At 40.2% G+C, this 23,223-nt stretch overlaps 1 protein-coding gene across 10 annotated transcripts in view; it reads right to left on the bottom strand.

Moving 5' to 3' along the window:
- The window catches only part of sif (still life), a 1,536,257-nt gene that overhangs the window by 394,299 nt on the left and 1,118,735 nt on the right, over positions 1-23,223 (bottom strand). For all 10 annotated transcript variants that reach the window (XM_071677265.1, XM_071677235.1, XM_071677256.1 and 7 more), the window contains one exon: positions 20,096-20,262. In XM_071677265.1, coding sequence (XP_071533366.1) covers positions 20,096-20,262 — 167 coding nt within the window. The remainder of the gene's footprint in view (positions 1-20,095; positions 20,263-23,223) is intronic.

A 23,223-nucleotide genomic window follows, 5' to 3' on the forward strand; every position in this document is an offset into this window, starting at 1 on the left:
TGCAATGAGTTAACTTCTTCTAATGGCAAACATCTCTGGTCCTTAACCAAAAATATATCCAATGACTTCTGCAATTCAATCCATTTCTTGGTCCTCTGACCTGATCAGTCTATATAGTTAACTCTCCAACTGATAAAGACACTCTTTTCAGTACCTTATTTTCCTCTCATTAAATTCTCAATGATTCTTCTTCAAATCCTCCAACCTCATCTCCCATTTGAATCTACGCCATCTCACATGTATTCCTCACACGAGGTCTTCTAAGTACTCTATCAGTTCTAGATGGACAAGGAGTATGGCACAGGTGCCATACCTCTTGGAGTCCTAAAGCAGTGTGCCTCTGAGCTAGCTCCAACCCTTAATTGCCTATTTCATCTCTGTTTAAAAACTCTGTTTAAAAGACCTTTCCTTCCATTCCTAAGAAAGGAGACCACTCCAATAACTCTCACTTCCACTGCCTCCAGAGTCTTTGAAATTCTCCTTAACCTTCACTTTCTCTAACACTCAGAGCCCCATTCCTTTCTTTTTGATCATCAATAAGGATTCTGCAGTGCTAAGTCTACTGGTGATCTCCCCTACACTGTCCAGCAGTGGTCCTTCTCCTACAGGATTTTGAAGAGGCTTTTGTTGAAGCTCTCAACATCTAAAAGAAGACTTTGACACAGTGCTGTAAAAGTCCTTGCTTACACAACTCCTTCTTTGGTTTTCTGCTTTTCTCTTTTCCCTAATGTTCAACTTTCTGGCCTTTCCACTGCATCAGATGTTGATGGAGTGGCTTTCCCCTCTTGTCCTATCACCTACTCTCTTTTCTCTGTAAGTAATTTCTCTTCTACTTAAGCTGATAATTCCACTTTTCATACTTTTAACTCAAAATCCTTCCTTTTTTTTTCCCTACTGAAAATTTTTTCTCTCTCAATTCAGACTTGTACAACATCTCAGATGGCAAAGCAATAGCCTAGTTATGTTCAATAAAGCTTAAATGCAATTTCTCCATATATATCTATCTAAGTGTCACTCATTTCCCTCTGTTAAATTTCAAAACACCACAGCTCAATAATAACATAACCAAGACGGGCATAAAACATAACCATATCTTGCTCACTTACATATATACATTTTATCTTTATCATTTTGCTTTGTCGCTGTCTCCCGCATTAGCGAGGTAGCGCAAGGAAACAGACGAAAGAATGGCCTAACCCACCCACATACACATGTATATACATACACATCCACACACGCAAATATACATACCTATACATCTCAATGTACACATATATATACACACACAGACATATACATATATACACATGTACATAATTCATACTGTCTGCCTTTATTTATTCCCATCACCACCTCGCCACACATGGAATAACATCCCCCTCCCCCCTCATGTGCACGAGGTAGTGCTAGGAAAAGACAACAAAGGCCCCATTTGTTCACACTCAGTCTCTAGCTGTCATGTAATAATGCACCGAAACCACAGCTCCCTTTCCACATCCAGGTCCCACAGAACTTTCCATGGTTTACACCAGAAGCTTCACATGCCCTGGTTCAATCCACTGACAGCACATCAACCCCTATATACCACATCGTTCCAATTCACTCTATTCCTTCCACGCCTTTCACCCTCCTGCATGTTCAGGGCCCGATCACTCAAAATCTTTTTCACTCCATCCTTCCACCTCCAATTAGGTCTCCCACTTCTCCTCGTTCCCTCCATGTCTGACACATATATCCTCTTGGTCAATCTTTCCTCTCATTCTCTCCATGTGACCAAACCATTTCAAAACACCCTCTTCTCCTCTCTCAACCACGCTCTTTTTATTTCCACACATCTCTCTTACCTTATTATTACTTATTCGATCAAACCACCTCACACCACACATTGTCCTCAAACATCTCATTTCCAGCACATCCACCCTCCTGCGCACAACTCTATCCATAGCCCACGCCTCGCAACCATACAACATTGTTGGAACCACTATTCCTTCACACTTACCCATTTTTGCTTTCCGAGATAATGTTCTCGACTTCCACACATTCTTCAAGGCTCCCAGAATTTTCGCCTCCTCCCCCACCCTATGGTTCACTTACGCTTCCATGGTTCCACCCGCTGCCAGATCCACTCCCAGATATCTAAAACACTTTACCTCCTCCAGTTTTTCTCCATTCAAACTTACCTCCCAATTGACTTGACCCTCAACCCTACTGTACCTAATAACCTTGCTCTTATTCACATTTACTCTTAACTTTCTTCTTTCACACACTTTACCAAACTCAGTCACCAGCTTCGGCAGTTTCTCACATGAATCAGCCACCAGCACTGTATCATCAGCGAACAACTGACTCTCTTCCCAAGCTCTCTCATCCACAACAGACAGCATACTTGCCCCTCATTCCAAAACTCCTGCATTTACCTCCCTAACAACCCCATCCATAAACAAACTAAACAACCATGGAGACATCACACACCCCTGCCCCAAACCTACATTCACTGAGAACCAATCACTTTTCTCTCTTCCCACACGCCCACATGCCTTACATCCTCGATAAAAGCTTTTCACTGCTTCTAGCAACTTGCCTCCCACACCATATATCATTCTTAATACCTTCCACAGAGCATCTCTATCAACTCTATCATATGCCTTCTCCAGATCCATAAATGCTACATACAAATCCATTTGCTTTTCTAAGTATTTCTCACATACATTCTTCAAAGCAAACACCTGATCCACACATCCTCTACCACTTCTGAAAGAATACTGCTCTTCCCCAATCTGATGCTCTGTACATGCTTTCACCCTCTCAATCAATACCCTCCCATATAATTTACCAGGAATACTCAACAAACTTTTTTTTTTTTTTTTTTTTTGCTTTGTCGCTGTCTCCCGCATTTGCGAGGTAGCGCAAGGAAACAGACGAAAGAAATGGCCCAACCCACCCCCATACACATGTATATACATACGTCCACACACGCAAAATATACATACCTACACAGCTTTCCATGGTTTACCCCACACGCTTCACATGCCTTGATTCAATCCACTGACAGCACATCAGCCCCGGTATACCACATCGCTCCAATTCACTCTATTCCTTGCCCTCCTTTCACCCTCCTGCATGTTCAGGCCCCGATCACACAAAATCTTTTTCACTCCATCTTTCCACCTCCAATTTGGTCTCCCTCTTCTCCTCATTCCCTCCACCTCCGACACATATATCCTCTTGGTCAATCTTTCCTCACTCATTCTCTCCATGTGACCAAACCATTTCAAAACACCCTCTTCTGCTCTCTCAACCACGCTCTTTTTATTTCCACACATCTCTCTTACCCTTACGTTACTTACTCGATCAAACCACCTCACACCACACATTGTCCTCAAACATCTCATTTCCACCACATCCATCCTCCTGTGCACAACTCTATCCATAGTCCATGCCTCGCAACCATACAACATTGTTGGAACCACTATTCCTTCAAACATACCCATTTTTGCTCTCCGAGATAATGTTCTCGACTTCCACACATTCTTCAAGGCTCCCAGAATTTTCGCCCCCTCCCCCACCCTATGATCCACTTCCGCTTCCATGGTTCCATTCGCTGCCAGATCCACTCCCAGATATCTAAAACACTTCACTTCCTCCAGTTTTTCTCCATTCAAACTCACCTCCCAATTGACTTGACCCTCAACCCTACTGTACCTAATAACCTTGCTCTTATTCACATTTACTCTTAACTTTCTTCTTTCACACACTTTACCAAACTCAGTCACCAGCTTCTGCAGTTTCTCACAAGAATCAGCCACCAGCGCTGTATCATCAGCGAACAACAACTGACTCACTTCCCAACAAACTTATACCTTCTCAACAAACTTATACCTCTGTAATTTGAGCACTCACTCTTATCCCCTTTGCCTTTGTACAATGGCACTATGCAAGCATTCCGCCAATCCTCAGGCACCTCACCATGAATCATACATACATTAAATAACCTTACCAACCAGTCAACAATACAGTCACCCCCTTTTTTAATAAATTCCACTGCAATACCATCCAAACCTACTGCCTTGCCGGCTTTCATCTTCCATAAAGATTTTACTACCTCTTATCTATTCACCAAATCATTTTCCCTAACCCTCTCACTTTGCACAACACCTCGACCAAAACACCCTATATCTGCCACTCTATCATCAAACACATTCAGTAAACCTTCAAAATACTCACTCCATCTCCTTACTTCACCACTACTTGTTATTACTTCCCCATTAGCCCCTTCAGCAATGTTCCCATTAGTTCTCTTGTCGTACCCACATACACGTCTACACATGTAAATACATAAACGCCCACACACGCACATATACATGCCTATACATTTCAATGTATACATACATATACATACAAAGACATATACAAATATACACATGTACACATCCACACTTGCTGCCTTCATCCATTCCTGTTGCCATCCCATCACACATGAAATGGCATCCCCCTCCCTCTGTGTGCAAGCGAGGTAGCGCTAGGAAAAGGCAACAAAGGCCACATTCATTCACACTCAGTCTCTAGCTGTCATGTGTAATGCACCAAAACCACAGCTTCCTTTCCACATCCAGGCCCTACAAAACTTTCCATGGTTTACCACAGATGCTTCACATGCCCTGGTTCAATCCATTGACAGCACGTCGACCCTGGTATACCACATCCTTCCAATGCACTCTATTCCTTGCACACCTTTCATCCTCCTGTATGTTCAGGCCCTGATTGCACAAAATCTTTTTCACTCCATCCTTCCACCTCCAATTTGGTCTCCCATTTCTCCTTGTTCCCTCAACCTCTGACATATATATTCTCTTTGTCAATTTTTCCTCGCTCATTCTCTCCAAACCATTTCAATACACCCTCTTCTGCTCTCTCAACCACACTTTTTTTTGTTACCACACATCTCTCTTACTCCCTCATTTTATATATGTATATATATAAATGTTGAATGTGTTTGATGATAGAGTGGCAGATATAGGGTGTTTTAGTCGAGGTGGTGTGCAAAGTGAGAGGGTTAGGGAAAATGATTTGGTAGAGAAGAGGTAGTAAAAGCTTTACGGAAGATGAAAGCCAGCAAGGCAGCAGGTTTGGATGGTACTGCAGTGGAATTTATTAAAAAAGGGGGTGACTGTATTGTTGACTGGTTGGTAAGGTTATTTAATGTATGTATGACTCATGGTGAGGTGCCTGAGGATTGGCTGAATGCTTGCATAGTGCCAATGTACAAAGGCAAAGGGGATAAGAGTGAGTGCTCAAATTACAGAGGTATAAGTTTGTTGAGTATTCCTGATAAATCATATGGGAGGGTATTGATTGAGGGTGAAGGCATGTACAGAGCATCAGACTGGGGAAGAGCAGTGTGGTTTCAGAAGTGGTAAAGGATGTGTGGATCAGGTGTTTGCTTTAAAGAATGTATGTGATAAAAACTTAGAAAAGCAAATGGATTTGTATGTAGCATTTACGGATCTGGAGAAGGCATATGATAGAGTTGACAGAGATGCTCTGTGGAAGGTTTTAAGAATATATGGTGTGGGAGGCAAGTTGTTAGAAGCAGTGAAAAGTTTTTATCGAGGATGTAAGGCATGTGTACACGTAGGAAGAGAGGAAAGTGATTGGTTCTCAGTGAACGTGGGTCTGCGGCAGGGGTGTGTGATGTCTCCATGGTTGTTTGTTTATGGATGGGGTTGTTAGGGAGGTGAATGCAAGAGTTTTGGAAAGAGGGGCAAGTATGCAGTCTGTTGGGGATGAGAGAGCTTGGGAGGTGAGTCAGTTGTTGTTCGCTGATGATACAGCGCTGGTGGCTGATTCATGTAAGAAACTGCAGAAGCTGGTGACTGAGTTTGGTAAAGTGTGTGAAAGAAGAAAGGTAAGAGTAAATGTGAATAAGAGCAAGGTTATTAGGTACAGTAGGGTTGAGGGTCCAGTCAATTGGGAGGTAAGTTTGAATGGAGAAAAACTGGAGGAAGTAAAGTCTTTTAGATATCTGGGAGTGGCTCTGGCAGCGGATGGAACCATGGAAGTGGAAGTGAATCATAGGGTGGGGGAGGGGGTGAAAATTCTGGGAGCCTTGAAGAATGTTTGGAAGTCGAGAATATTATCTCGGAAAGCAAAAATGGGTATGTTTGAAGGAATAGTGGTTCCAACAATGTTGTATGGTTGCGAGGCGTGGGCTATGGATAGAGTTGTGCGCAGGAGGGTGGATGTGCTGGAAATGAGATGTTTGAGGACAATGTGTGGTGTAAAGTGGTTTGATCGAGTAAGTAATGTAAAAGTAAGAGAGATGTGTGGAAATAAAAAGAGCGTGGTTGAGAGAGGAGAAGAGGGTGTTTTGAAATGGTTTGGGCACATCGAGAGAATGAGTGAGGAAAGATTGACCAAGAGGATATATGTGTCGGAGGTGGAGGGAACGAGGAGAAGTGGGAGACCAAATTGGAGGTGGAAAGATGGAGTGAAAAAGATTTTGAGTGATCGGGCCCTGAACATGCAGGAGGGTGAAAGGTGGGCAAGGAATAGAGTGAATTGGATCGATGTGGTATACCGGGGTTGACGTGCGGTCAGTGGATTGAATCAGGGCATGTGAAGCGTCTGGGGTAAACCATGGAAAGTTCTGTGGGGCCTGGATGTGGAAAGGGAGCTGTGGTTTCGGGCATTGTTGCATGACAGCTAGAGACTGAGCGTGAACGAATGGGGCCTTTGTTGTCTTTTCCTAGCACTACCTCGCATACATGAGGGGGGAGGGGGTTGTTATTCCATGTGTGGCAGCGTGGCGATGGGAATAAATAAAGGCAGACAGTGTGAATTGTGTGCATGTGTATATATGTATATGTCTGTGTGTGTATATATATGTGTACATTGAGATGTATAGGTATGTATATTTGCGTGTGTGGACGTGTATGTATATACATGTGTATGGGGGTGGGTTGGGCCATTTCTTTCGTCTGTTTCTTTGCACTACCTCGCAAACGCGGGAGACAGCGACAAAGCAAAATAATATTAATATATATATATTCATTTATATTTTTATTTTATTTTGCTTTGTCGCTGTCTCCTGCGTTAGCGAGGTAGCGCAAGGAAACAGACAAAAGAAATGGCCCAACCCACCCACATACACATGTATATACATACACGTCCACACATGCAAATATACATACCTATACATCTCAATGTACACATATATATACACACACAGACATATACATATATACACATGCACACAATTCACACTGTCTGCCTTTATTTATTCCCATCGCCACGCTGCCACACATGGAATAACAACCCCCTCACCCCTCATGTGTGCGAGGTAGTGCTAGGAAAAGACAACAAAGGCCCCATTCGTTCACACTCAGTCTCTAGCTGTCATGTAATAATGCACCGAAAACACAGCTCCCATTCCACATCAAGGCCCCACAGAACTTTCCATGGTTTACCCCAGACGCTTCACATGCCCTGATTCAATCCACTGACAGCACGTCGACCCCGGTATACCACATCGATCCAATTCACTCTATTCCTTGCACACCTTTCACCCTCCTGCATGTTCAGGCCCTGATCACTCAAAATCTTTTTCACTCCATCTTTCCACCTCCAATTTGGTCTCCCACTTCTCCTTGTTCCCTCCACCTCCGACACATATATCCTCTTGGTCAACCTTTCCTCACTCATTCTCTCCATGTGATCAAACCATTTCAAAACACCCTCTTCTGCTCTCTCAACCACACTCTTTTTATTTCCACACATCTCTCTTACCCTTACATTACTTACTCGATCAAACCACCCCACACCACATATTGTCCTCAAACATCTCATTTCCAGCACATCCACCCTCCTGCGCACAACTCTATCCATAGACCACGCCTCGCAACCATACAACATTGTTGGAACCACTATTTCTTCAAACATACCCATTTTTGCTTTCCGAGATAATGTTCTCGACTTCCACACATTCTTCAAGGCTCCCAGGATTTTCGCCCCCTTCCCCACCCTATGATTCACTTCTGCTTCCATGGTTCCATCCACTGCCAGATCCACTCCCAGATATCTAAAACACTTTACTTCCTCCAGTTTTTCTCCATTCAAACTTACCTCCCAATTGACTTGACCCTCATCCCTACTGTAACTAATAACCTTGCTCTTATTCACATTTACACAAATTTACACAAATTATCATACTTTGGTGATGTCTCCCGCATTAGCGAGGTTGACTGTCATCCTTATTATTGTATTCCATATGATTCATCAAATGCAGCATTCCTTAAAAATTCCTGTCCCTGTATTCCTGCAGTGACATCTTTCTCCCAATGGCTGTGCAGAAATCCATGAGTAGAAGCTCCAGTGGTTCCTTATTTTTCCCTGGATTTGACAAACTGAGTTACATGTAATATATACATATGAGATATACACACAAAGTGGTATTTACATTACAGTGCATCTCTGCTTCATTCCATATGTCTGGTGAGCTACTTGATATTACTTTAGGGATGAGACTGGATAACTTCACGTAATAACTTAGATAAGAGGGCAGAGATTGTGTCCCAGCATATATCTTAAAAGGAAATGATCTGAAAAAAATGGCCATAGAAAGAACACTGTCACATCACCTGCAACTAAAGTGAGCTGACAAAGTCCTACACGCCGAGCCCACCACCCACTGTAAGTAACTGGCAGTGGTCACCTTCAATTCCCCAAACCCTCCAATGACCATAATGTACCACATGACAGAGTAGTGAGTACAAACAAGAAATATCCCTATAAAGGGACTGAGCCCTTTTCAGTTATGGCAGACCCATTGTTAGTGATCAGATCAGCAGTACTTTGAGTATATAGTGCCTCACTTAATGGTAACTCCACTCCTACAAAAATGCAGCAAATCTTAAATTATTTTCAGTCATGAGAGATTAGAAGTTTTCAGGTGATATACATCTTTTTGTTCTGCACCACGACCACATGATATGATATGGATCTTGGATCAAACTGATTAGTGTGATGCTGCCAGGCAGTATGGGTATGCATACAAGAATGACAAAGTATCAGTGTTTCTTATGCAGACATCCTGATAAGGTAATCAGAATGAAACTTCTTGAAGAGAAAACTGCAGATTTAAACACATTTGTTAAGGCTGCCAGATATATGAAAGCTAACCAATATCAAAAACAGTGCATAAAAAACAGCAATTATAAGTAGTTTATCCAACAGCCAAAATAAATAGGAGCAAAAATGTGGGCAAGCATAACTCATAAAAATGGTGTGCAAGACAACCATATAACTTATAGACAAAACAGGCAGGCATGCCAAGAACTGTTATAGGTGTGGTTACAGAAATAAGTGTTTTGCCACTGATAAGGCTTGTCATTTTGCAAATGTCTAGGGTAAGCATACCCAAATCTTCACAAATGGGGCCTAGAAGATGAGTAAAACAAGCATGCACTGATGGATCTTTTAATCACAGCAATAATGATGCAAATGCCAATACTATTGATAACACTTCTGTCTGTCACATTAAATCCATAAATTATGAAAAACACAACCATAAATGGCTAACTAATGTAAATGCAGTAAATACTGCGGTAATGACAGTACTTTTAGAGAAAGTTGTGAAGATAATCTCCAAATGCAAAGTAATCATGATTCCTCTGGTTCATCATCAGACTATAACCAGCAGCCAGTATAAATGCATAGTGCAGTTTCTGCTGAGGTTCACTATGATGACAAGATTTATGTGCTCTTCACCACAGTCAATGGTAAAGGTTATGGATTCTTAGCCACAACAGACTATGTTACATTCCCTTTAGTTGGTCAAGGTAATTAAAAATGATAAAATTTGGTTCAACAAAAATATACGAGATGACCTAAAATGCATTTAATGATGGGTTAGGGTAAGTCCAACCAAGATGAACAAGCCAATGTCAATATCATTTATAAACATGAGAAAGAGAACCAGTCCCAAGACTGATCCTTGAGGCACACCACTCATTAAATCTAGCACTTCTCGGGCTTGACTTTGGTATCTTATCACAACATTACCAAATATGTATAAAATCTATGCTTAAAAAGGATCTTCTACATTCATAATTATCTTCAAGGATGTCCTAAAGCCAATTTTCTTTTCCTGTAGGAACACATTTCCAGGCTATGGGAAAACATGTTCTGCTCATCAGAATTCCAGATAACGGATAACTTATCAGGAATGAATGTATTCCATTTGGCAGGGGAATATAAAGTCTTACATAGCAGATGATGAACAATCTTTGAGAAAGTTTACATAACGCTTTACCATCTGCATCATTCGGTTTTGTCTCATCATCTTCCTCTTTCTCTGCCAATTTTCTGTTCTGTCTTTTCCTCCATTGTGAGTATTCTACCTATTCACTGTTTCCCTCATCAGTGAGGTAGCATGAGGAACAGATGAAGAAAGGGCCCCATTGACTCACATCCATTCCCTAGCTGTCATGTGTAATGCATTGAAACCACAGCACCCTATCTACAACCAAGTCCTACAGACCTTACTGTGGTTTTGCCTGGCTGCTTCATATTTTCTGGTTCAGTCCCCTTACAGCATGTCATCCTTTTCATACCACATCACTCTAAGTTCACTATATCTCCTTCATGCCTTTCATCCTCTTGCATGTTCAGGTCACAACCACACAAAATCATATTTACTCCATCCTTCTATCACCAATTAGATCTCCCACTTCTCGCTGTCCCTTCTACCTATGACACACATCCTTTCTGTCAGCTTCTCCACTACCATTGGTAATGCTTGTGTGTCTCATCCAATCCACAAAAATAAACAGAAGCAGCAAATTATGACAGATGTGACTATAAATGGCTAACTAAAATGCAGTAGAATACTGCAGATGTGTCAGAAATTTTGGAGAAAGTTGTTAAGATAAATCCCCAAATGGAAATCATTCATCATTCCTCCAATTCATCTTGAGACTATAATCAGTAGCCAGCATCAACACAAGGTGCAGTTTCTGCTGAGGTTCACTATAACAACTACAATTACAGTGACATACTCTTACCCATATTTGATGGTAAAGGCAATTTATTCTTAGCCATGACAGAGTGTATCATTCCTTTTAGTTAGGTACTATAATGTGATTCAACAAAAACTTACAAGGTGACTTTAAAAATGCATTTAGAGGTGGCTTCGAGAAAATCCAATCGAGGCACGCATGCCATTCTTTATCTCAAAGCGGATGCGGTCAAATTTACTTCCTCTTAGAACCCCTCCATTTGCACTGAAGTCTGTGGTAGAGCACGTACTGTGTAAGTTAAGGGCTACTACATCATGGGATAAGATCTCATACCCAGACTGGGACACAACTGCAGTTCCCATCATTAAGCAAGATTGTAACATTTGCACATGCAATGAAAGTAGACACCCATGTATAGCTTTCTGTCTGTTTTCCTGGCGCTACCTCGCTGAAGCAGGAGGTAGTGATGTTATTTCCAGTGTGGCAGGGTAGCGACAGTAATGGATGAAAGCAAGCATGTATGATATGTACATGTGCATATAAGTATGTAGATATTGATATGTATATGCTACGTATATCTATGTACATGTACATGTATGGGCATTTTTTTTTTCCAAAAGAAGGAACAGAGAAGGGGGCCAGATGCTATTCCCTCAAAGACCCAGTCCTCTGTTCTTAACGCTACCTCGCTATCGCAGGAAATGGCGAATAATAGAAAAAAAAAAAATATATATATATATATATATATATATATATATATATATATATATATATATTTTTTTTTTTGCTTTGTCGCTGTCTCCCGCGTTTGCGAGGTAGCGCAAGGAAACAGACGAAAGAAATGGCCCAAACCACCCCCATACACATGTATATACATACACGTCCACACACGCAAATATACATACCTACACAGCTTTCCATGGTTTACCCCAGACGCTTCACATGCCCTGATTCAATCCACTGACAGCACGTCAACCCCGGTATACCACATCGATCCAATTCACTCTATTCCTTGCACGCCTTTCACCCTCCTGCGTGTTCAGGCCCCGATCACACAAAATCTTTTTCACTCCATCTTTCCACCTCCAATTTGGTCTCCCACTTCTCCTCGTTCCCTCCACCTCCGACACATATATCCTCTTGGTCAATCTTTCCTCACTCATTCTCTCCATGTGCCCAAACCATTTCAAAACACCCTCTTCTCCTCTCTCAACCACGCTCTTTTTATTTCCACACATCTCTCTTACCTTACGTTACTTACTCGATCAAACCACCTCACACCACACATTGTCCTCAAACATCTCATTTCCAGCACATCCATCCTCCTGCGCACAACTCTATCCATAGACCACGCCTCGCAACCATACAACATTGTTGGAACCACTATTCCTTCAAACATACCCATTTTTGCTTTCCGAGATAATGTTCTCGACTTCCACACATTCTTCAAGGCTCCCAGGATTTTCGCCCCCTCCCCCACCCTATGATTCACTTCCGCTTCCATGGTTCCAATCGCTGCCAGATCCACTCCCAGATATCTAAAACATTTTACTTCCTCCAGTTTTTCTCCATTCAAACTTACCTCCCAATTGACTTGACCCTCAACCCTACTGTACCTAATAACCTTGCTCTTATTCACATTTACTCTTACCTTTCTTCTTTCACACACTTTACCAAACTCAGTCACCGGCTTCTGCAGTTTCTCACATGAATCAGCCACCAGCACTGTATCATCAGCGAACAACTGACTCACTTCCCAAGCTCTCTCATCCACAACAGACTGCATACTTGCCCCTCTTTCCAAAACTCTTGCATTCACCTCCCTAACAACCCCATCCATAAACAAATTAAATAACCATGGAGACATCACACACCCCTGCCGCAAACCTACATTCACTGAGAACCAATCACCTTCCTCTTTTCCTACACGTACACATGCCTTACACCCTCGAAAATACTTTTCACTGCTTCTAACAACTTGCCTCCCACACCATATATTCTTAGTACCTTCCACAGAGCATCTCTGTCAACTCTATCATATGCCTTCTCCAGATCCATAAATGCTACATACAAATCCATTTGCTTTTCTAAGTATTTCTCGCATACATTCTTCAAAGCAAACACCTGATCCACACATCCTCTACCACTTCTGAAACCACACTGGTCTTCCCCAATCTGATGCTCTGTACATGCCTTCACCCTCTCAATCAATACCCTCCCATATAATTTACCAGGAACACTCAACAAACTTATACCTCTGTAATTTGAGCACTCACTCTTATCCCCTTTGCCTTTATACAATGGCTCTATGCACACATTCCGCCAATCCTCAGGCACCTAACCATGAATCATACATACATTAAATAACCTTAACAACCAGCCAACAATGCAGTCACCCCCTTTTTTAATAAATTCCACTGCAATACCATCCAAACCTGCTGCCTTGCCGGCTTTCATCTTCCGCAAAGCTTTTACTACCTCTTCTCTGTTTACCAAATCATTTTCCCTAACCCTCTCACTTTGCACACCACCTCGACCAAAACACCCTATATCTGCCACTCTATCATCAAACACATTCAACAAACCTTCAGAATACTCACTCGTGTATATATATATATATACATAAACACCCATACATACATATACACAATCATATACATATATACATATGTACATATTCATACTTGCTTGATCTCTGTTTCCCGCATCAGTGAGTTAGCACCAGGAAACAGACAAAGAACAGCCCATCCACTCATATTATTTTTCATTTTTTTTTATAATACTTTGTCGCTGTCTCCCACGTTAGCGAGGTAGCACAAGGAAACAGACGAAAGATTGGCCCAACCCACCCACATACACATATATATACATACATGTCCACACACGCACATATAAATACCTGTACATCTCAGTCTCTAGCTGTCATGTATAATGCACCAAAACCACAGCTCCCTTTCCAAACCAAGCTCCACAGAACTTTCCATGGTTTACTCCAGACACTTTACATGCCCTAGTTCAATCCATTGACAGCACATCGACCCCAGTATACCACCTTGTTCCAATTCCCTCTATTCCTTGCACGCCTTTCACCCTCCTGCATGTTCAGGCCCCTATCACTCAAAATCTTTTTCACTCCATCTTTCCACCTCCAATTTGGTCTCCCACTTCTCCTCATTCCCTCCACCTCTGACACATATATCCTCCTTGTCAATCTTTCCTCACTCATTCTCTCCATGTGACCAAACCATTTCAAAACACCCTCTTCTGCTCTCTCAACCACACTCTTTTTATTACCACACATCTCTCTCACTCTTTCATCACTTACTCGATCAAACCACCTCACACTACATATTGTCCTCAAACATCTCATTTCCAACACATCTACCCTCCTCCGCACAACTCTATCTATAGCCCACACCTCGCAACCATATAACATTGCCGGAACCACTATTCCTTCAAACATACCCATTTTTGCTTTCCAAGATAACGTTCTCGCTTCCCACACATTTTTCAACGCTCCCAGGACTTTCGCTCCCTCCCCCACCGTATGACTCGCTTCCACTTCCATGGTTCCATCCACTGCCAAATCCACTCCCAGATATCTAAAACACTTCACTTCCTCCAGTTTTTCTCCATTCAAACGTAACTCCCAACTGACTTGTCCCTCAACCCTACTGTACCTAATAACCTTGCTCTTATTCACATTTACTCTCAGCATTCTTCTTTCACATGCTTTACCAAACTCAGTCTCCAGTTTCTGCAGTTTCTCACCCAAATCAGCCACCAGCGCTGTATCATGAGCGAACAACAACTGACTCACTTCCCAAGCTCTCTCATCCATAACAGACTGCATACTTGTCCCTCTTTCCAAAACTCTTTCAGTCACCTCCCTAACAACCCCATCCATAAACAAATTAAACAACCATGGAGACATCATGCACCCCTGTCGCAAACCAACATTCACTGAGAACCAATCATTTTCCTCTCTTCCTACTTGTACACATGCCTTACATCCTCGATAAGAACTTTTCACTGCCTCTAACAACTTGCCTCTCACACCACTCCATATACATACATATATATACCTACACGCTGATACACATACATATACATATCAACTTATATACACGCACATATTCATACTCGCTTTCTTTCATCCAATACTGGCGCCAGCCTACCTTTAGCTAAAGGAAACAAGAATGTCATCCCCTGTGTCAACAAGGTAGCGCCTGGAAAACAGACAAAAAGGCCACATTCATTCACACTCAATCTCTATCTGTCATGCGTGATGCACTGAAACCACAATTCCCTATACACATCCATTGGACATATGTTTTCAACGGCATCCAAAACCCAGTGCATTACACAGCACACACACTAATAATGGGGCATTACATATCTGTGCTCATACTAATACTTAAAACTACTTGAGCCATTCCATCCAGCTACTTTACATACTGTATAAATATTGTACAATTATATTTCAAGTAATGCATTTAGTGCATTCACTCAGCAGATTCTGCATTCACATAGTGTAGTCTGCATTTCTCTTTTCTTAATACATATTCGCCATTTCCTATGTTAGTGAGGTAGCATAAAGAACAGAGGACTGAGCTGAACCTCATAAGAAAGAAAGGTAGTAATGTTCTTTTCTTTTACTGTAATGTAAAAGCTAGAAAGTTTGTCAGAATGTTGAAAAATATACTACTCAAGTTAAAAAAAAAAATATGCTACACAACTTTTGCAGTGATTCTTATCTATAATGAATCCAAAAACACAAATCATAAATTCAAACAACTGACTCAGCTTCTAAGGTTAATGATGAGTTTGTAACAACCATGCAAGCATCTCGATGGGTAATAAAACAACAGCAAAGAACAAAATTGATATTAAATCTTTGATATTATGTGACTGTACAATACCACCATGTAAGGTTTAACCTAAGGAAAGGGCACTTACCTAAATACTACAGCAATAAAAATCAGACTTCTCAGTTAGAGAAATGTCATTAGTGTTTTACAAAACACTGCACAAAATATCATGCTGAACATAAAAAAGATGATGCAGTTAAATGCATAAGACAGATATAAGGCCACAGATCAACACTAACTTTATCATTAAAACAAAAATATCAAAATCCACCATGCAAGGAAGGAGCCTAAAAATACCCTGGTGGTTTCCAGGACTAAGCATACTGAAGAACAACAGATTGAAAAGCTTCATCTTGTTGAGCATCTACCCAAAAATTCTAAAACAAAGCAGAAAACATTATTTATAGCTGACCATAAGGATTTACAAAAGCATGATTGCACTGCTTAGAAGAATTCAATCTATACACAGGCAAGGTGCATATGCATAAAAGCAATAAAAGCAAATGCACTGCTAAGGTTATGGCTCAGCACTAATGCTGCACCACATAACAATAGAGAGGTAATACTTACCTCGCTGCTCAAGTGAAAACCAAACCTCCCTCAAAATCATATACTCCTAAACAAGAATAACAAAAAATGCAAGACCTCTTTGACTTGTTACTAAAAGATTAGTAATATTTGTAAGATATGTTTGTAAGAAATGTGTGTGAAAGTGGGCTGTTAGAAACTGACTGCCTGATAAGATACAGTCTAAAATGCAACCTAACAGACAGCAGCCACTGCAGCAGTGAAATGCAGTTACAGATGCAGAAGAGAAGAATAAGGGCTGGTCTTCAACCATGTACTTAATAAAAGAAGTGCAGACAGACTATCACAAATTGGCAGGCAAAGCACTTTAAAAATCACTGCCAAACCAGTAGAAGAGACAACTCCGATTAACAGTATCATCTTAACAACGATCTAAATAGATGACTCAACATCAGTATGTTGAGGGAAAGAGGAGTAAGCACAATTCAATAGTTTCCACAACCAGTTCTCAGTAAGCTTGGGAATGATCAAAGGTGTGAATGATAAGTCTGCACAGCTCCTTCTCTCCTTCCCTCATCTGCTTGAGTAAAATATTGCACACAGACAAGCACAGATGAGAAAAAAGCAACACTTTTTAATGGAGCCACATGATCATCAGAGGCTTCTGGAGTATTGTGCTGACTCAGTTTTTTCCCAATGAAATCAATGATCACATGTATCAATGTGAAATAGTTGGCCAGAAAAATTAAAATAATTTGCAGGATCATGTTAGCTGAACTTGGTCCAAACATGCTAAAAGTAATCAAGTACTCATAGATAAATGAAGGTAGACTGAAAACTGACCTTCACTTGTGCCCTGTTTCGTTGAAACGGTAAGACTGAGGCAGTTGTTTTTCAGGGTGACAGAAATGCGTGTGCTTGGGTTGACTCTGCCTTTTGCTGAAGGCATTTCTTTCCTTTTTACATTAATTTCTTCCTTTCAGAATGATTCCTAAATCTAAAAGCTATACTTGTGGGCCATAAGACACTCGCTGATGGCTGACACAAGCACGATGAAGAAAAAGGAAATACTTTCACCATGGTCTGTATGAGAATGGAAGACAAATTACTTAAATCAGCTTATCATATCTATAGGCTATTTAGACCAAGGGAAATCATCACGTCATCCTCAAAATATGAAATCAGCCTACTCAGTGGGTTAATCACGCCAATTTCTATATGGCAATTTAATGTATCTTACCTTGCAATTATTGCTATACGCAAGAGATAGCAAAAGTGTTTCTGGTGAAAAATGCATGCAATGCAGAAAATTTAATGAGAATAATGATGACACTGCTGTTGCCCTTCACAAAAGACATAGGTTGTACAAATCTATATTGAATGAGGTTTGAAGCAATCATCCATGTGTTTTGTTAAGAGTGGCATAGCATTTTTGGAATGAGCAGATTGAATAAATAAGGCTTTAAGGATCTATCTAATACATATAGTTTCTCAAGCAAGATTTGTATTCATACTGTTTTCCTAGATACATAAGAAAATAACGTCAATATCAGTAATGACTAGAAAACAGCCGGAGACCTCATATAACCATCGTGTATATTACAGTCCTTCTTTTGTAAATCTTTACTTATTTTCTAAATAACCCACAACTATTACAATACAAACAACATTCCTCAGGGTATCAGTATGAAAAGCATATTATCAAAAATGGCATATTCATGATAAAAGCACTTTTTCCATTACTGCTGTAGTGCAAAAGCCTAATAAAAAAAGTCAATATATACTTATATATTGATATAAGTGTAGAAAAATTACTAGAAATTTAAAAAACAAAGTAAATTGCTTCAGTTTTTCTCTGAAATGTTAAACAGAGATCCTTTGCAAACAATATCCAGATTTCATTTCATAAGGAAATCTTTTCTTTCACTTCTTTTTTCACGTTTATGGTAATATTTCTTTTTCACCTTTACTGGTACTGCACTACAACACTGTTAAACAGCATGTGAAATATGAAACTTTTTTTGTATGTCATAACAGGATTACAGTAAGGAGCAAATCAATATGGTAAAAATCTATAAAATACTACCTTACATATCAAACTGCTAGCTGAGCTCCCAATGGAAACTTCAATTATACGTTTAAAAATTATAACCACGGCACTTCACTTCATATGTTATCTAACTACACTTAACATCAAGAACTGTTGGCCTCACAGTAACATCTTCAATACTGGTATCATTTGATCCCCTATTACATGTGAAAGCTGGGCACATACGTCTTATTCAAAATGGATAGACTGATGCTATTCCCAATAATCTAACTTATTGGTTGTCCCATTTCATAAAAAAGAACAACCAATCTTGACTCATGCCTGTTTTCCAAAATGACATTGGGCTTAAGTCGAAAACCTCTTTACTTGATGTAAGCAGATAAATGTAGTATGAGAAGAAACTGGACATGCTACTAAACCTAATCGTCTGATTAAAATGTGAAAAGGGATGTGCTCAGTTTCATCATAATCATATGACACATATATGTTCATCAATCTAAGTACTTAGAAACTGTCCTTTGTGTTTTACTGTTTTACAAAAATGAAAATTGAAGTATCAATAAAAATCATTACCTATGATGGTAATAATCCGCTTTCAGCTATGCAATACAGTGCTAAGATTTATCATGTTGTACTGCAGGTTGTTATGATTACTAGTATATGAATGGGATGCAATACTTGTTTCCAAATAGTGGTAGGAATATTCTAGCTAAAAAGGTACATATAAAAAATGGCATTTATCTTTATCTAATCAGCTGGACCAACAGTGAAGAAGGTTACTACATTGCCTCTAAATATGAGAATGTCTTCATACATGAAAACCTGTATTTCAGTACCTAATAATTTCTTGACTATGTTAGTAGAGGACGGACAGCCTCTAAGTTTGATTATCTCATGCATTCAGACGATATGGATCCTGGATAATCATATGTTTCTTGTTTTAACCCAACTAAACCTCTGTAAAGCTGATTGCTTGATACACTTAAGCTTTGTATGTAGTTTTAGAGGCATTTCATAACATAGGCACATCTACCAAACATCTAACGTTAGCAAAAACATACAATAACTGTAATCATATTAAGCTTGTAAGCAGTTTTATAAAACTTCATACTATGTGCATATCAAAAAATATGATATAAATTTAGCAAAAATATACAACAACTGTTACTTTTTGGTTTATTAAAAAGGAGAGAATATGTTGAATACTCACTCCCTTTCATAAAAAAATGTCTTGTTACAAGATAAAAATCCAATGTTTGTTAATGGTACTAAAATCATGATAGCAAGCACCTTGAAAACATTACAAACTGACTAAAAACAATGCATATGGCTTACCTACCCAGTAACCATATACCATGACCAGGATTTTTATATGCTCAATAAGGAAAAATAATTTCTTTTGTCGAGACATAATGAGTGTATATTCGATTTAATCTGCTCATTCAGATTTTTGTCTACCTGTAAATTGACTGTGTAGTAGTTGACCAGAAACATGAGCTTTCAGCAGAGACCTTGATAATGAATATCACATATAAGAGTGGAAAGGATCAAAATAATGAGATCTTAAGTTTCAAACTTAAAGCTAAGTCTAAGCAGTCTATTAATAAAAGATAACAGGCAAATCAACTGACCAGGCACAACAGACTTGCTCCAAGATGGTGCTGGTACTATCATCCTTGATATCATTTCCTCATTCAGTGACATTTCACTAGGTGGAGGAGGACACACTAAGGACTCAATGATCTCATCAGTTGTCTTCATTAAAGAAGCAAGGTCTGGTGGATCTGTCCTTGATGACCTGAAGCACAAAAAAAATATTGTTCTTAGAAAATTTAAGACAGTATAAAAGGACTCAGCAGTGATACAAGTATTGGCATGTCTCTAAGCAATATGAATGTAGATATTTTGAGTGAATATTGTTGCAGTACACAGACATACTTATATTAGAAAAAAAAATAAAAAGCCACTTCGAATGGTTCCATAAAGATAACTACATATAATTCATTCCTAACTACACATGGTTCATCTCAAGAAAACAGAACAGTATACAGTCTGACAATTCTGCAGAGCAAAAGCACAGAAATATCATAAGTTTTCATATCATATAAATACTTGTATAAGTTTGTTGAGTATTCCTGGTAAATTATATGGGAGGGTATTGATTGAGAGGGTGAAGGCATGTACAGAGCATCAGATTGGGGAAGAGCAGTGTGGTTTCAGAAGTGGTAGAGGATGTGTGGATCAGGTGTTTGTTTTGAAGAATGTATGTGAGAAATACTTAGAAAAGCAAATGGATTTGTATGTAGCATTTATGGATCTGGAGAAGGCATATGATAGAGTTGATAGAGATGCTCTGTGGAAGGTATTAAGAATATATGGTGTGGGAGGAAAGTTGTTAGAAGCAGTGAAAAGTTTTTATCGAGGATGTAAGGCATGTGTACGTGTAGGAAGAGAGGAAAGTGATTGGTTCTCAGTGAATGTAGGTTTGCGGCAGGGGTGTGTGATGTCTCCATGGTTGTTTAATTTGTTTATGGATGGGGTTGTTAGGGAGGTAAATGCAAGAGTTTTGGAAAGAGGGGCAAGTATGAAGTCTGTTGGGGATGAGAGAGCTTGGGAAGTGAGTCAGTTGTTGTTCGCTGATGATACAGCGTTGGTGGCTGATTCATGTGAGAAACTGCAGAAGCTGGTGACTGAGTTTGGTAAAGTGTGTGGAAGAAGAAAGTTAAGAGTTAATGTGAATAAGAGCAAGGTTATTAGGTACAGTAGGGTTGAGGGTCAAGTCAATTGGGAGGTGAGTTTGAATGGAGAAAAACTGGAGGAAGTGAAGTGTTTTAGATATCTGGGAGTGGATCTGGCAGCGGATGGAACCATGGAAGCAGAAGTGGATCATAGGGTGGGGGAGGGGGTGAAAATTCTGGGGGCCTTGAAGAATGTGTGGAAGTCGAGAACAGTATCTCGGAAAGCAAAAATGGGTATGTTTGAAGGAATAGTGGTTCCAACAATGTTGTATGGTTGCGAGGCGTGGGCTATGGATAGAGTTGTGCGCAGGAGGATGGAGGTGCTGGAAATGAGATGTTTGAGGACAATGTGTGGTGTGAGGTGGTTTGATCGAGTGAGTAACGTAAGGGTAAGAGAGATGTTTGGAAATAAAAAGAGCATGGTTGAGAGAGCAGAAGAGGGTGTTTTGAAGTGGTTTGGGCACATGGAGAGAATGAGTGAGGAAAGATTGACCAAGAGGATATATGTGTCGGAGGTGGAGGGAACGAGGAGAAGAGGGAGACCAAATTGGAGGTGGAAAGATGGAGTGAAAAAGATTTTGTGTGATCGGGGCCTGAACATGCAGGAGGGTGAAAGGAGGGCAAGGAATAGAGTGAATTGGAGCGATGTGGTATACCGGGGTTGATGTGCTGTCAGTGGATTGAATCAAGGCATGTGAAGCATCCGGGGTAAACCATGGAAAGCTGTGTAGGTATGTATATTTGCGTGTGTGGACGTATGTATATACATGTGTATGGGGCGGGGTTGGGCCATTTCTTTCGTCTGTTTCCTTGCGCTACCTCGCAAACGTGGGAGACAGCGACAAAGTATAATAAAAAAAAAAATAAATAAATAAATACTTGTTGGCATAATGATAAAAGTACTCAAAGTATAATCAGAAACATGATGAAATAATTAGTTTGCTTGGAAAAATAGGTTCCAAAAATCTAAAAACATAATATAGTTATTTCCACATCACCATTTCTGTCCACAATTTACTGAACAATACACTGCATTCAAATCAAGGTGGCATATAAAAAAACATTCCTGAGGTACACTGGAGGCTTTTCTTTTCTTAGATGTGTGATATCTATGACCTAACAAGTGCTTGAAATATATGCAGGAAAATGCAAGTTTATTCAGCAAGTACAAATGAAATAATATCCCACAGAATTACTCAGAAAAATTTTAGTATAAAATATTCTTTCTTAAAAAAAAAAATAATAATAATGATATATTTCATATCTATTTATTTTGCTTTGTTGCTGTCTCCCGCGTTTGCGAGGTAGTGCAAGGCAACAAACGAAAGAAATGGCCCAACCCACCCACATACACATGTATATACATACACGTCCACATGCAAATATACATACCTATACATCTCAATGTACACATATATATACACACACAGACATATACATATATACATATGTACATAATTCATACTGTCTGCCCTTATTTATTCCCATCGTCACCTCACCACACATGGAATAACATCCCCCTCCCCCCTCATGTGTGCGAGGTAGCGCTGGGAAAAGACAACAAAGGCCCCATTCGTTCACACTCAGTCTCCAGCTCTCATGTAATAATGCCCGAAACCACAGCTCCCTTTCCACATCCAGGCCCCACAGAACTTTACATGGTTTACTCCAGACGCTTCAAATGCCCTGATTCAATCCATTGACAGCATGTCGACCCTGGTGTACCACATCGATCCAATTCACTCTATTCCTTGCCCGCCTTTCACCCTCCTGCATGTTCAGGCCCCGATCACACAAAATCTTTTTCACTCCATCTTTCCACCTCCAATTTGGTCTCCCACTTCTCCTCGTTCCCTCCACCTCCAACACATACATCCTCTTGGTCAATCTTTCCTCACTCATTCTCTCCATGTGCCCAAACCATTTCAAAACACCCTCTTCTGCTCTCTCAACCACGCTCTTTTTATTTTCACACATCTCTCTTACCCTTTAATTACTTACTCCATCAAGCCACCTCACAT

The sequence above is a fragment of the Panulirus ornatus genome, chromosome 2 (genome assembly GCF_036320965.1).
Source record: "Panulirus ornatus isolate Po-2019 chromosome 2, ASM3632096v1, whole genome shotgun sequence".
Taxonomy (NCBI): domain Eukaryota; kingdom Metazoa; phylum Arthropoda; class Malacostraca; order Decapoda; family Palinuridae; genus Panulirus; species Panulirus ornatus.